Genomic DNA, 16,566 nt, shown 5'->3' with positions numbered 1-16,566 from the left:
GGGTTCATCATGCATGTGAACTGCAGATTATTTGCACACACTCAGCCTGTGCTGCCTCATGCTCACCATTTCTGAATTCTACCGCAAAAAATAAAATAAAATATATCTCCATTAGTGTTAAGGACAAAGTGTCTGTCGTCTCTTCTCCGTGAGCCCAGTGAACCAACCATTGCAGCCAAACTAGCACAGCTCCGGAAATTGAGTTATTCCTGACTGTTTCCAAGTGGCTATTCATCAGGACCGCTGATCTGACTGAATCCTCATCAGTGGGTAGGATGAATACTAATACGAATCCAGAAAGGGTTATAAATTAAATTATTATTGTTACCTTCTCATCTGACAAAGTGGACATCTTTTGTTAAAAAAAAAAGTTATAATCTCAGATCAGTTTTGCTCCTTTTGTATTTTCATGATTTTGGCAAAGGCATTTTTTTATTCACTGATGTTCAATTCATTTTCAATTTATTTCATTTATATAGCACTAAATCACAACAAAGTTGCCTCAAGGTGCTTCACATAAGTAAGGTCTAACCTTACCAACCCCTAGAGCAAGCACACAGGCAACAGTGGTAGGGAAAAACTCCCTCCAATGATTTAAGGAAGGAACCTCAAGCAGAGCAGACTCAAAGGCCTTTTTGAACTTCTGCACTTGGGGAAGAATCTGAAGAGGATTGTGATACTGTGGAACCAGATTTGGAGATGGTGATTGTCATTGCGGTCACTTCAGTCTCTTATTAAATGTCACAGTGCTTTTGGGAGGTGGCGTTGTAATAAAGCCAACCAGACTACATCATGATCAAAGCTGCCGTTTTGAGTCCTTGGTGTTCGACACTGGTTGACCTTCAGATGTGCCATGGTGGATTTGGCAGTTAAAAAGCAAAAGATACAATCCAGATGAAGTCCTCATCATGTCATTTCCAGTTTGTGGCTTCATCTACCATCGGTTTGTGGCTTTTTTACGACAGTGTTGTCCGGTCTGGATTTTTTTCCCCCTATAGGTAGGTTTTTTTTTGGGCCATTTCCAGTTTTATTTTTTGTGCCATTTCCGGATTGTTTGGTGCCATTTCCATTTTGTGCCTTCATCTACCATAGCACGAGCGTCGTGCCGCTGTGCAGCGCTTCGCTCTTATCACTAAAAGAAACACACCGCTCTCAAAGACCTTGTGCTAAATAAGAGAACCAGGTTGTGTGATTCAGCAAACATGGATGTCGGTGTTATTCTGTCATGAAGTCTGTTCTTCTGTGTGTCAAACCCCTTCAGCCCACCTCCTCTGTGTGGCGCAACACCAGCCAGCAGTGACTACGTGGCCAAACAAGGCGACAAGGTAGCGGCGAGGGTGAAAGCGGTGGATGGAGATGAGCAGTGGATTCTGGCTGAGGTGGTCAGCTACAGCCATTCCACAAACAAGTGAGAATAAACGCCTCCTGTATGGCCAGATCTTTATTTATGCAGCACCTGGGGGCAGCATCTGCTTTGATCATACTAACAAATAAAACAAAAGGCATTATACAAGATTGTTAGAACATACAGTGACAGAAATATTGCAGCTAAACAACTACGTACAGTCCAGAGTTCACAGACACAGATGGTTGAAAAGATAAACAGGAGGTGAAGGTTAGACTTCCAATGAAAACTGATTGTGTTGATCAGTGATAGTATGTCAGATCAGTTGTTGAGGCAAGAGAATTTCCCAGAAGATTTCTTCAATAAAACTTTAGAAGAACAACATTCAAGGCCTGTTTCCACAGCAGGAAGTCAACCTACTCCCCAGATTTCAGGAACGGGTACAGGAACAGCTCTTTAATCAGCCTTCTGAGCTGCTGTATCTCCACTGCCGTGAAAAAACCACCAGGCTAGCAGTGACAACAAACATCTCATGCAAGTGATAACTAGTAGACAAACTTTAACCTTAACGTTAGGTGCAAAGCAACATAAAAAAAATAGCTTGCTAGCTGCAATGTCCATCATCGGTAAGTCTTTTGTCTCCGTGTAGCTGGCACAGTTGAGCATAGGGGGCCCCTATGCTGTAATTTGGGCCCCTATCTATTCTGTGTTTTAACCAGCGTATGGGGGACTTTTCTGTTACCCCCCCCCCCCCACCCTTTTTTAAAGACATTGCACATTATTTATCGTCCCAGTTATCAACACAAAGTGGCCCTCAAAACGCCAGAAATAGTATTTCAAAGGGTTAAAAATTTCAGAGATTGCTGAGGGCGGGGGATGCCCCGGGACCCTCCTTCAATACTGACGCCTGCAACGCTCGCCGCATGGCAAGGCCCCACTAAGCTCCCCACCCCCCAAGTACTGGGCCAGTACAAACGCAGTGCACTGTGATGTATTACCAACCCAAAGCATATTTCAAGTGTTAAACTACAACTAACTGAAATCAGGCATTACTGGGTCTGTTTGGGGTTTTACCTTTAAAATCAGGTTAGTTAGGATGAGGGAAGCGAAAAATATAAACATGATTACAGCTTTTGTGGTTAGTAATCTTATCAAACAAACATGTAGGTTGTGATATCAATTTTGGTTAAAGGCAAAGAAAAGGTGAAAATGTGCAAAAGAAAATACAAATACAACCCACATTAAACAGTAGAACTAAAGTGAGAGGAACTGGGGTGAGAAAATAGTAAAAAAAAAAAATTTAATTAATTAAAAAAAAAAAACGGAATGTATCCGTAGACTTCAAAAACCCAAACGTTTCTGGGGGGCCTTGAGTGGTCTGTGACTCCTTGCCAACAAAGGTCCACTTTCACCAACAAAGAACCCCCCCCCCCCCATTTCAGCTCATGGCTACAGGCCTGAGATTTTAATTGGTATTGAATAAAGTTAAAGCTGTAGAAAAGATGTCTCCTTAAAATGTGTTTATCCTAAAGTATTTAAATAATGTGTAGGTTAAAGTCTTTCTATAATATGATGCTGCAGTAGAAAAGAGCAGCAGTGATAAGTGAGTGAAATATAATCTTGGTCAGCAGGAGAACAATTTGCTGTTTTCTTAGTTGTCTCCACCTTGTTTTTTATCTTCAAGTCTAGGATGCGATCGCAAAAGGGTTTCTGTAAAAAGGTAGATGGTGAACAGTTTATGATTTGGCCATTGACAAAAATTTCAGTTTTTTTTTTTTTTTTTTTGCTTTAATTCCTGCATATGTCAGAGTTTCCCATACATAGGTTGTACTTTTTCAGCCTGCCCAAGTAAATTGAGATCCACCCTGGAAGATAGAATCTAAATTTCACTTTCTTTCCCTTTCAGTGTTGTCATTATGTGTGCATACAGATTATCCGCCCCCCAGGCTGATGCATCTCATCACATACACATGAATCTCCCCCCTTCAAAGGATTGGAACCAGTCTTGTATAAAGTACCTCAAAGTGATGTGTGAAAGTACAAGTATCTTACCATAATATTTAAAGTTTCCTTGAAAAATATTACTTGAATAAAAGTCTTAAAGTGTCTGACATTGACTGTACTTAAGTATCAAAAGTAAAATTCTCATATAAAATGCACTTTAAGTAGTGGAGACTGGAATGACGACACAAAAAGAAAGTCAGTGTGGTGTCTGGAGAAACCAGGAGGGGGCCTCAGCCCCTATAAAAGGCTGGATCTGCTTCTGGCGGAGAAGTAGTGGAGCAGATAAGGGCAAAAATCTTTCAAATTTGGAAGCAAGCACCAAAATTTGCATGGGTATAGTTCTTGGGCCAATTATTTGAAGAAAAAAAAAACGTTAGCCACTTGAAATTTCAAAATGGCCGCCATTTTTCAAGATGGCCACCATGTCGGGTATATGAAACACATTTTTTGCTATATAATTGGAATCCCTGGACCGATTTGGATTATTTTAGTATTGAATCCTGGGGAATTTGATTTCATAGCTCTAAATTCATTTGAGGGCTTCATTGTACCAATTTTAACCAAAAAAGTTGAAAAAAATACAGACAAACCATAGAATAATTTCAACAAAGCATTTATTATGTAACGTATGCGAATACAAAAAGTATGTTCACATTTAGTATGAACAATGAGGAATGTTTGGATATTAAATTCTAATTGTAATTGAGAAACGTGACAAGAAAGGATAATGTCCATAGCACAAGAGTCATCAGTCCAAATCACAACATGTTCAATGCAAGGTGCATTCAATATGTTTTGAGACTTTTTTCTTAGACACTTTTTCCCAGGACAAGCACAAAACTTTAGCTGGAATTAACATGTTGCATCATTCCAACAGTTTCTGGAGGTCCTCATGTGTGAACATGTCGATGACCCTCACCACATCCTCTTTTATCCACTCATTGGTTTCAGAACTGCCTTTGAGGATTTCCTTAACAACCAAAAGTCACACAGAGCTAGGTTTTGACTGTAGAGAGGGTGCAGAACCGTCTTGATGCCAATCCCAGTCAAATATTTGGAAACGGATGGAATTATGGACTGGTGCATTGTCATGGTGGAAATGACACCATGCTTGTGGTACTTCAGGTTCTGCGCAATAGCATCTCCACCACTCAGTTTCACAAGGAGTCTGCCATCATTTAGCTTTTTGGCGCATTCATTCAGCCTCTCGTTGAGATGCATTGTAACCACCTGTCTCAGTTCAGATGATGGATGTTCCCTTTCACACAGGAAGCACACGCACTCTCTTTTCATGACTGGTTCTTCGCAGTTTGGTGTGGCCTTCTTCTACTTGAGTACTCTGACCACCAGCTCTTCTCTTTCTTGCTCGGTCCAGTTTGGTGTTGTTGAACAGAAAACGACAACTCTGGTGGTACTGTGCCTTATTCCTTCTCAATGTCTCCTCTACACCACCACCCTCATCAAGTCTTGCTGGATCCAGAAAAATGGGAAGCTTGTTGATGGCATGAAAGAGAGGAACGTTGGTTGCAATCATGGCATAGCCATCATGTTCCTGCGAATAATGTGTAGGAGGAGATTTGAGGTCTTCTTTCTTCTCCATCTGACACAGGCAACATTTGCTCCAGTCTGTTTTCCATTTAGATTGTGCTTGATCTGAATTTGCCATCTTGTTGGAGGGTTAGTCTGTTGTATATGGTTAGTCTATTGTATATCAAGGCTGAGTGGTTATCCTTTTACCACCTTGATCATGGTGTGGTGAGGCACATTCAGGTATGGGATACAACTGGGTTCGGAATATTTTTTACAAAATATGGCCTACGTCCAGCCCGATCATTCATCCAGTGTCTTTTCATTCCCATGTGATCTGTAGACCTTCCAGGTAACTACATGCTGGTGAGTCATGTTACGCCCCGTTACCTTTTGTTTGGCTGTCCCGCACTGGCACACCCTGTCAATTCAGGTGCGGCTATCTAACTACACCTAACTAATCTACTACTAGCTAAATGGCGTGGGGCTTATATTAGACAGCATTTGGGAAACTAAACATTACATATAAACTACAACTACAGGTGAGTATTTAGCAGACACTGAACCCCATGCTGAGTTCCACAGCAGTGGTGTCACCAGTGTGCCCTGGTTGCGCCTCGACATCCACTCTTTTGCTCCTTGCCATAGCACTTGTCTTCCTCGGTGATCCATTTCCTAAGGTGATAGCACATCAGTGATGACATGAGATCATGTTGACTTCATGCATGTTGCATGGACTTCTGATGTACTCCATCACACATAGAGACCATCTATGTGCCACCCTCACCTAGTTCAGTCTGCGAGCCAACGCGGTGTCCCGGGGTGTGGCCGCTGCTGTGCACAAGCAGCTTCTTGGAGCCATAGGTGAGATTTGGGTAAGTAGTGAGGACCAGTTCCAGAGTCCATCCAGAGGATGTGGCCGACTGCTGAAACAAAGGTACTACCTGTACTACTACACCCCTACTACTGCTACCACCTACATGGATTTCGGCTGACCTAGACTTCTATTTTGTAAAGTATTTCTATTATATCTAGGGGATATGATAGAAGGAAGCTTCTGAGTTATTCCAGAGTTCTAAATTCAGCTTCTACATGGTCAAAAATGTATAATTCGACACCAAGATCAATATTGTAGGGCAAATATCAGCAATGATATCGCTACAAAGGGATTTTTGGTAGAGAGATGGCGGCCATCTTGAAAAACGGCCGCCATCTTGAATTTTCAAGTGGCTAACTTTTTTTCAAAAGAGTAACCCCCAATGAGTATTTGTACCAATTTTGATGCTTGCTTCCGGAAGTGAAAGATTCCTGTGGAAAAAAAAAAAAGCCCTTATCTGCTCCACTACAGTTGGTGTTGGTGATGGGATGAGCGAGCAACGGGTGGATGGAAATAGCTGTAAATAAGCCGTTCTTTTTCTGATGAAGCGTCTTTTTCCTGAAAGACCCACACACACTTTTCTGTTAAAACATTACAGCCAGGCTCTTGTGAAACAGAAGTCATTTATAGCTACACAGTTGTCAAATTTAAGGAAAAGCAAAAAAAAAAAACAAAGATGCAAGCATCATCACCACGAACCACTGCAAAGCAACCAAATGCAGCGCTCTTTGTGCTCTCAAATCCAAAACGTGGCGCCCCTTTTACGCACCACATCTTCACGGAAATTTCAAATAAAACAAATGGAATGAAACAGCCACACCAACTTGTTTTGTCAGTGCTGAAGTTAACACCAGCGGGAGCCAATCCGTGTGTGTGTGTGTGTCTGTGTGTGCGCGCGCGCAGATGGCTCCCTTTTCAGCCTCCAGTCTCCTCTTCCTCAGAGGGGGCACAGATTCAACCTGTCATCTTTTAATTATTTATTTATTTTGTCTTTTAAACTTGTTTTATTTCAAATATGGCACTTGCTGCAGGGATGAAAGGAGGACACCTCTGCTGCGGCTGAATGGCGCACCGCTGCTTTCACCTCTGCAAACAGGCATTGCCCAATCAAATTTCTTCTACTTTTATATTGTAGTAATGAATAACGAAGATGGTTCAGGGAAATGTATCAGAGTAAAAGTATACATTTTATTGTAGTGAATTAAAAGTGCAAGTTGCCCGAAATGTAAGTAAAGTACAGATACATCAAAATTCTACTTAAGTACAGTAACAAAGTATTTTTACTTGGTTACAACACTAATGGGAACTTTGTATGTTTTGTTTTGTTTTTTTAAGAAAAATAAGTGTTTTGAGTGCAGAGTTTGTTGGCTGTAACAAGTCATTAAGGAGGGCAGAGTTCATAAACCTTTGTTTTTACAGTTTGTTCTTAACCCACTCATTACACGTGCTGTCAGGCGGCACATGGCATGCTGCCCAGCACCACATAAATAAATTCTTAACCTGTGGAAAATGCTGCATATGTCATAGAATTCAGTGGATGTTGACTTTGTTTGCCCATTACTTTGGAGATCAAGTATTTAACGTGGTCATAACTACTCCAAATATTAATTCATTAAGCAATGAAATGTCAATATTTATCTGGACGTACCGATCATCACCATGCCTGTTGGAATTGCCATTCTCGCAAGAGCCTTGCTAGAATGTGTTGAGTTGCACTTCGATTTTTCCCAGGTTAATGGGGAGTGAACTCACTAAATGACAAAATCCAGCAGTGCCATTTAATCGCTCAAGGGAAACATTGTTAGGGTTAGGGGAAGGAAGAGACTTATGTTATGGTTAGCATTAGGAGAAGGGGCATGATTAGAAGAAGTAAAAAGAAAATATGACGCATTTCGTGATGGGGGACTAAAAAAGGGCTGGCATGGGCACGGAGTTACGGAGTTGTAAAAGTATAAATCAAGCTTTAGGATTTTAAGGGACCACTCTGTATTTATTTATTTTTATCAACATTCAGAAAATACCGCAAAACATCATTCATAATGGACACCAAGCTACAGACAGACAAAAGGAGTAGAGCAGTTCTTAGAGCTGCTCGGCCACATGTTTTGATTTATTTATGTAAAACTAAAGTTCAGGATGTGGTGATCTGACCTATACCTTTATGACTATGACTCCATGGTCTGGTTTCCTCTGCAGGTATGAAGTGGATGACATCGATGAAGAAGGCAAAGAGTGAGTTTGTTTTCACAGATTTATTTCAGCTTGAATGCTTCTGCTTTCAGTTTTTTATTTTTACATTTTTACATCTTTTATTAGTATTTACTAATTTTCCCCATCTCTTTTCACTTCATGTATTTTCACTATTATCTTTACATTTACAGAAATCAAGATGTAAATTTGGATATTGTTAAAACTAAATAAAGTTATTACTTGTTGAGAAAGTACAAGTTGAATTAAAATATACAGTTATATTTCTGTGTCTGTAAACTGGTCAACATTTTATGAAATCATTTGTATCAGAGGATGGAACCATTATTTAATTACTTTAGTTAGTGTTTTATCAAATGTGAATTTTATGATTTCATGCAATTATAGTTTAACAGGTGGAAGAGTAGCATCTGCTACAAAGTAGATTAGCATTATGCCCACAATAAAAGGCCACTCTGAAAGGTGCGGTTTTGTTTTATTGGGGGGGATACCAGTCAGTATCTGGTGTGACCACCATCTGCCTCATGCAGTGCAACACATCTCCTTCGCATAGAGTTGATCAAGTTGTCAATTGTGGCCTGTGGAATGTTGGTCCACTCCTCTTCAATGGCTGTGTGAAGTTGCGACGACGAACTGGAGTCAGGTCGAGACCCCGATGAGGACGACGAGCATGCAGATGAGCTTCCCTGAGACGGTTTCTGACAGTTTGTGCAGAAATTCTTTGGTTATGCAAACCGATTGTTTCAGCAGCTGTCCGAGTGGCTGGTCTCAGACGATCTTGTAGGTGAACATGCTGGATGTGGAGGTCCTGGGCTGGTGTGGTTACACGTGGTCTGCGGTTGTGAGGCTGGTTGGATGTACTGCCAAATTCTCTGAAACGCCTTTGGAGACGGCTTATGGTAGAGAAATGAACATTCAATACACGAGCAACAGCTCTGGTTGACATTCCTGCTGTCAGCATGCCAATTGCACGCTCCCTCAAATCTTGCGACATCTGTGGCATTGTGCTGTGTGATAAAACTGCACCTTTCAGAGTGGCCTTTTATTGTGGGCAGTCTAAGGCACACCTGTGCACTAATCATGGTGTCTAATCAGCATCTTGATATGGCACAGCTGTGAGGTGGGATGGATTATCTCAGCAAAGGAGAAGTGCTCACTATCACAGATTTAGACTGGTTTGTGAACAATATTTGAGAGAAATGATGATATTGTGTATGTGGAGAAAGTTTTAGGTCTTTGAGTTCATCTCATACAAAATGGGAGCAAAACCAAAAGTGTTGCATTTATATTTTTGTTGAGTATATATATATATATACATATATATACACACACACATACACACACACAAATACACATATACACACACATATATATATATATATATATATATATATATATATATATATATGTGTGTGTATTTGTGTGTGTGGAATAAAAACAACCAAGAAAGTCAGAAGCAATGAACATTAGTTTTTAAGTTTGTGGTGACTTAAAACCAGCACGAACACCCCAAAATAACTTCCCCAGAGAGCGCTGTCTATTTGTGTCTCTGTTGTCATAAGATCTTTAAATTGTCTGCAGATTGATGTGGTCTTCATCATTCACTTCTCCTGTCGTCTTCTCTCTCACGATCTGATGATTTGTATTTGTGTGATCAGGAGACACACTCTGAGCAGACGGAGGATCATCCCGCTGCCTCAGTGGAAAGCCAACCCAGAGACGGACCCCGAGGCCCTCTTCAGTAAGGACCAGCTGGTGCTGGCGCTCTACCCCCAGACCACCTGCTTCTACCGGGCCCTGATTCACGCACGGCCAAACCGGGTAAGAGTCAGACTGTGAACAGTCTGAGTGTATAAAAAGCTCGGTGGCAGCAGCAGCTCAAAGCACATTTCATATCCTCGACCTCATAATGCAATATTCTGATGTTGACTGACCTAATTTAGAATCAACTACGCCAAGAGTGATGCAGCTAATCGTGTTCACGTGATCATGGGCAAATTTACAGTGAGGAAAATAAGTATTTGAACACCCTGCGATTTTGCAAGTTCTCCCACTTAGAAATCATGGAGGGGTCTGAAATTTTCATGTTAGGTGCATGTCCACTGTGAGAGACATAATCTAAAAAAAAAATCCGGAAATCACAATGTATGATTTTTTTTTTTTTTTTTTTTTTTTTATAATTTATTTGTATGTTACTGCTGCAAATAAGTATTTGAACCCCTACCAACCAGCAAGAATTGTGGCTCTCACAGACCTGTTAATTTTTCTTTAAGAAGCCTTCTTATTCTGCACTCTTTACCTGTATTAATTGCACCTGTTTGAACTTGTTACCTGTATAAAAGACACCTGTTTACACACTCAATCAATCACACTCCAACCTGTCCACCATAGCCAAGACCAAAGAGCTGTCTAAGGACACCAGGGACAAAACTGTAAACCTGCACAAGGCTGGGATGGACTACAGGACAGCAGGCAAGCAGCTTGGTAGAAGACAACAACTGTTATGATTATTTATTAGAAAGTGGAAGAAACACAAGATGACTGTCAATCTCCCTGGGTCTGGGATTCCATGCAAGATCTCACTTTGTAAGATAAAGATGATTCTGAGAAAGCTCAGAACTACACAGGAGGACCTGGTCAATGACCTGAAGAGAGCTGGGACCACAGTCACAAAGATTACATTAGTAACACATGATGCTGTCATGGTTTAAAATCCTGCAGGGCAGCAAGGTCCCCCTGCTCAAGCCAGCACATGTCCAGGCCCGTTTGAAGTTCACCAGTGACCATCTGGATGATCCAGAGGAGGCATGGGAGAAGGTCATGTGGTCAGATGAGACCAGAATAGAGCTTTTTGGAATCAACTCCACTTACCATGTTTAGAGGATGAGAACAACCTTAAGAAAACCATCCCAACCGTGAAGCATGGGGTGGAAACATCATACTCTGGGGGTGCTCTTCTGCAAAGGGGACAGGACGACTGCACCGTATTGAAGGGAAGATGGATGGGGTCATATATTGCGAGATTTTGGCAAACAACCTCCTTCCCTCAGTAAGAGCATTGAAGATGGGTCATGGCTGTGTCTTCCAGCATGACAGTGACCCCAAACACACAGCCAGGGCAACTAAGGAGGGGCTCCATAAGAAGCATTTCAAGGTCCTGGAGTGGCCTGGCCAGTCTCCAGACCTGAACTCAATAGAAAATCTTTGGAGGGCGTTGAAACTCTAAACCTGAAAGATCTCGAGAAGATCTGTATGGAGGAGTGGACCAAAATCCCTGCTGCAGTGTGTGCAAACCTGGAGAAAAACTACAGGAAACGTTTGACCTCTGTAATTGCAAACAAAGGCTACTGTACCAAATATTAACATTGATTTTCACAGGTGTTCAGATACTTATTTGCAGCAGTAACACAAATTATTTTAAAAAAATCATACATTGTGATTTCCGGATTTTTTTTTTTTTTTTTTTTTTTTTTTTTTTTTTTTTTTTTAGATTATGTCTCTCACAGTGGACATGCACCTAAGATGAAAATTTCAGACCCCTCCATGATTTCTAAGTGGGAGAATTTGCAGAATTGCATGGTGTTCAAATACTTATTTTCCTCACTGTATATTTAAAAGGGGTTTTTATTTGCTAGTTTTTTAATATGTATTCTAGCTAATGCTCGCAAATTAGCATTAGTGATTAATTTAATTATTTGAGGCGAACACTATTTAGCAATTGCCATTTGAGGCCCCGTAGCAACATGGGGCTAAACAGACTGGATGAATCCAAAATATTATCTACGTAAGTTCAGAGCAGTGATTAAAGTTCTCCGTCGCTACAATGGATTTCCGTCAACTGGACTGCCAAAAGGCAGGATTTATGCTGATGCTGTCCTGATGCAAAATCAAGAGTGGATGCAAGATATAAAATTTACAGCATTCAAAACTTTAAAAAAAACTTGATTTTTAAATATCTGTTTGTTTGTTTGTTTTTTTCTCCTGGCAGCAAGTCTGTTCCTCCATGTCCTGTCTTCTGCACTCTACAGGCGGGGGGGGGGGGGGGGGGGGGGGTGCTGTGTGTTTAAGTGTCTCACAGTGGAGCTCTACGCAGAACTAATTTCTTTGTCTTACTCCCACTCAAATTTGGACCGTTACCGCCCGCACCCGCAACATGTGTGTTAAGGTGCCTTGACACTTGTACAAATTTGGGCACACAATCTGGCTTGCCAGTGAGTAAACTCGTAAACTGTGTGCGGCCGTGTGTAAGTGTGCAAATAAAATTTAGAAATGTTCAGAACTTCTGGCACGCATTAATTTTGTGAACTAGACGTGAACATTGCACAACCTATTCAAAAACATTGTGTGTCACTGCAAGTCAACATGTCTCATTGCCACAGCGCATCTGAACAAGATGTTACATCTATAATAAACATAATACAGATATATTATCTAACACATAAGAAGGAATGACAATGCAACTGTTTTACCAAACCATTACAATATAAATATTATAATTACCTTAAGACTATTCCACGTTCTCCACCGCACGACGCGTACGAGACAAGCTGCAGCTGCAGATAATTTCTCTGTGATTCTGGGAGCGATGATAGATGGTTTCATCGGCCAAGTTCTGAGAGCAAATCCATCATCAGCTACGAAATGATTATTTTATATAACGTGGCGTCAAACGGGACAAAGCGGATTGCATTAGCACGACAAATTGCGCAGCAGTGCGGGGATCAAATTTGTCCAAGTGTCAAGGTAGCTTTACACTCCTGTCTGTTCCCACAATGTGTATTTCCAGTCCCTCCTGCACCCGCAAACGCTGAGAATTTATGCGCACACAGTAATAGACATGCATTGATTTTGTGTCTCCTCCCGTCCTGCGGGAGAAATCACGACATTTAGGCTATTAATCAAGAAATTCATGGGGCTGTTTGTTTCATTTCGCTTAGTTTAAAGACTTTTTCATATATGGATGCCATATGGGCATGCAGTGTTGCTACGGTAACTCTCACTGTGTCTGTGTCTCTGTGTTGCTGTTCCTGTCCTCTGCTCCTGTTAAAGACGTTTCATTTATGCTGGAAGTAATGTGTGGAACCACATACTTTTACACTATTCTCCTTTGTTGACCGTCATCCTGTCACTTCCAAACCTGTAGAGATTTTCATTTAGTCACCTGCAGCGAAGTTCTAACTGCCCGCTCCAGCGAGATTTGCGTTGCAAATCCCAATGCAGCCCTCTATCTCACAGCGCCGCAGTGATGATACAGCGAGCAAAGAGCAAAGTTTTACACACATTTTTAAACTTTTCTTTCAAAGTCAGCTCTATGTAACATTTTAATTAAATTTATTTATTTATTTATTTGAGACACTTTGCTTTACAGATATTCAGGCCTCGCAACGGGGACCCATAAATACACTCAACAAAAATATAAATGCAACACTTTTGGTTTTGCTCCCATTTTGTATGAGATGAACTCAAAGATTTAAAACTTTTTCCACATACACAATATCACCATTTCCCTCAAATATTGTTCACAAACCAGTCTAAATCTGTGATAGTGAGCACTTCTCCTTTGCTGAGATAATCCATCCCACCTCACAGGTGTGCCATATCAAGATGCTGATTAGACACCATGATTAGTGCACAGGTGTGCCTTAGACTGCCCACAATAAAAGGCCACTCTGAAAGGTGCAGTTTTATCACACAGCACAATGCCACAGATGTCGCAAGATTTGAGGGAGCGTGCAATTGGCATGCTGACAGCAGGAATGTCAACCAGAGCTGTTGCTCGTGTATTGAATGTTCATGTCTCTACCATAAGCCATCTCCAAAGGCGTTTCAGAGAATTTGGCAGTACATCCAACCAGCCTCACAACCGCAGACCACGTGTAACCACACCAGCCCAGGACCTCCACATCCAGCGTGTTCACCTCCAAGATTGTCTGAGACCAGCCACTCGGACAGCTGCTGGAACAGTCGGTTTGCAAAACCAAAGAATTTCTGCACAAACTGTCAGAAACCGTCTCAGGGAAGCTCATCTGCATGCTCGTCGTCCTCATCGGGGTCTCGACCTGACTCCAGTTCGTCATCGTAACCGACTTGAGTGGGCAAATGCTCACATTCGCTGGCGTTTGGCACGTTGGAGAGGTGTTCTCTTCACGGGTGATGCGAAGGAGATGTGTTGCACTGCATAAGGCAAATGGTGGTCACACCAGATACTGACTGGTATCCCCCCCAATAAAACAAAACTGCACCTTTCAGAGTGACCTTTTATTGTGGACAGTCTAAGGCACACCTGTGCACTAATTATGGTGTCTAATCAGCATCTTGGTATGGCACACCTGTGAGGTGTGATGGATTATCTCAGCAAAGGAGAAGTGCTCACTATCACAGATTTCGACTGGTTTGTGAACAATATTTGAGGGAAATGGTGATATTGTGTATGTGGAAAAAGCTTTAGATCTTTGAGTTCATCTCATACAAAATGGGAGCAAAACCAAAAGTGTTGCGTTTATATTTTTGTTGAGTATATGTAATGTTTTGTTAAATCTTTATGCCTCCACACGGGAGCACCAAACATGTAACATTTCATTAATAAAATAAATTTAGTACTGAATCGGCTCACACACGGGGAACCAGAGGCATGTAGCAATTTATAGTGAATAAATAGTTAAACTCCCAAATTGAACTAGATTGGACTAGGCCCAACGTAACGGGTCACCAAAATAAGTAATTTAGGGTTTAATACTTATTATTTAATCAGTAATGGGTCACCACCTATTTAGTTGTAATAGCATAGGTACCATCATTTAAACATTAATTTATCAGTCTCAAATGAATTAATTAGTCTCGATTTAATTTAATCAATCTCTGATCTGAAAGTCATGAATTCTCACGATACGGTTGACCAAGAGTTTCCTTCTGTACACAAAATAAACCACAGTAGAAAACATTTACAATTTATTTACCATTTATACAAGAAATGAACATTTGACTGGCATTTTATAGACAGTGATGAAAAATACGTTTATTCGTGGAAACAATTTTCTTACTCGCTCATGAGACGTTGGAAGAAATAGAGATAAAGCTTAAAACTTTAAGTAAATAAATCTGATTGGAATTTAGTGATGAATTTTGAAGCCAATTATGAAGAAGAATATTACATGAATGTTTTAAAGAAGGATGAGCCACCTGTATCCATTGACAACAAACCTCTTTCATGGAGCCTAGACTGGGTCAATTAGCTGCAGTTGGAGGGTTGGTTCCGTCGTCGATATTTCTGCTCTGGGCAGCGTGAGCTCACCTGGGTTGGAGGAGTTAACCAGAGGTGTCCCCGAGTGATCCCAGGGCTTGTGTCGGCAGCTTTGCAGACGTTAGCTGCTGGCAGTCAGGGTTGAAATCAGCTCAGTTGTCAGCTTGCAGGACCCCAGAGGTAGAAGGTGTTTGTTGAAAATGGTGTCTGGTAGCTTTAAAAATTGTTGGAGCCAAATTAAAGTCTTTGTGAATTTAGAAAAAATAAAACTTTAAGAACGTTGGAAATTATAATAAAAACAGGAAAAGTCGCTTTTTCTGTAAATTCGCTCTTAATTTGAAAAGCTCAGCTCGAAAGTTCTCTTAAAAATTTAAAAGACTTGATGTACCTTAAAGCATCAGGTTAAAACTTTACATTTGTCAAAGAATAAATGAATGAATGCCACGTGGTAGCTTAGCTTAGCTTGGCAATGAGGCCTGGGCCCAAAAATAGATAAAAATTAAGCGTTTCCAAAGAAAAAGGAAAGCGAGAAGGCAGAAGGAGGGAAGAGAGGCTGCAGAATTGGCGAGCGAGGCTCTGTCCTAACTTCTTAAAGGGGGACTGACGTCACCAAAGTCCGCCCATTTAGGGTGTGTAACTTTACAGAAAACTTCATGTCCTCAGAGGGCAGACAGAAATGATTCAACTATTTATACACTTTAATTTATTTGAAATATTATTATTCAAAGACACTCAAATGGACACCCATTATTAATAGACACTTAAACACTCCATTTGTTTAAAACAGAATACTTCATCAACATGTTGTCACTGCAAAAAGATCACTTAAACACACATCAATTAAAAATGAGCACGTCAATGAACTGGAATGATTACATGCAAAGCACTTTGTTTAAATAATAAATGCAAACATTATAAGTCTTTAGATATAAATGAAAGAAATACTGATCTAAATTTTTATTTCAAACCAAAGGTCTTTTCCTTTGCTTTAAACAAAGAAAGTAGTTAGTCCTGGAGACTCAAAGATTTATGGCTCCATCTTGTTGTAGGGGACGTTTTACAGTCTTGAGAGGTTCCTGTCTTAGTTTGATCATAAAGTTTGGGTTTTCCTGTCCTGGAGAAGCTCACATTCTGACGTGAAGCAATTATAGTGTCATGTAATTCATTATGACCGGAGTTTAACCAATAAAAGCCGAGGGCTTCCCTTTGAAGAATTTTGTTTTTTTTCCTCTGCGAAGCAGTGTTGGGCCATCGGGTGATGTCTCCAACACTTATCTGAAGATCTCCAGATGACTTAGGAATTTCTCAAGTGGGGAGGAAACGCAGTCTCTGTCTCCAGTGGATTTTTGTGGTTGAGAGAGGATT

The 16,566-nt window shown here is 40.8% G+C and overlaps 1 protein-coding gene across 1 annotated transcript in view; it reads left to right on the top strand.

Annotated features, from left to right (window-relative positions):
- sgf29 (SAGA complex associated factor 29) overlaps positions 1-16,566 on the top strand; it is a 33,716-nt gene that overhangs the window by 13,950 nt on the left and 3,200 nt on the right. The window contains exons 7-9 of the mRNA XM_034190982.1: positions 1,262-1,408; positions 7,950-7,985; positions 9,620-9,782. Coding sequence (XP_034046873.1) covers positions 1,262-1,408; positions 7,950-7,985; positions 9,620-9,782 — 346 coding nt within the window. The remainder of the gene's footprint in view (positions 1-1,261; positions 1,409-7,949; positions 7,986-9,619; positions 9,783-16,566) is intronic.

The sequence above is a fragment of the Thalassophryne amazonica genome, chromosome 16 (assembly GCF_902500255.1).
Source record: "Thalassophryne amazonica chromosome 16, fThaAma1.1, whole genome shotgun sequence".
NCBI lineage: Eukaryota > Metazoa > Chordata > Actinopteri > Batrachoidiformes > Batrachoididae > Thalassophryne > Thalassophryne amazonica.
Note: the sequence above shows the minus strand (reverse complement) of the source record. Positions and strands in the feature narration are given on the sequence as shown.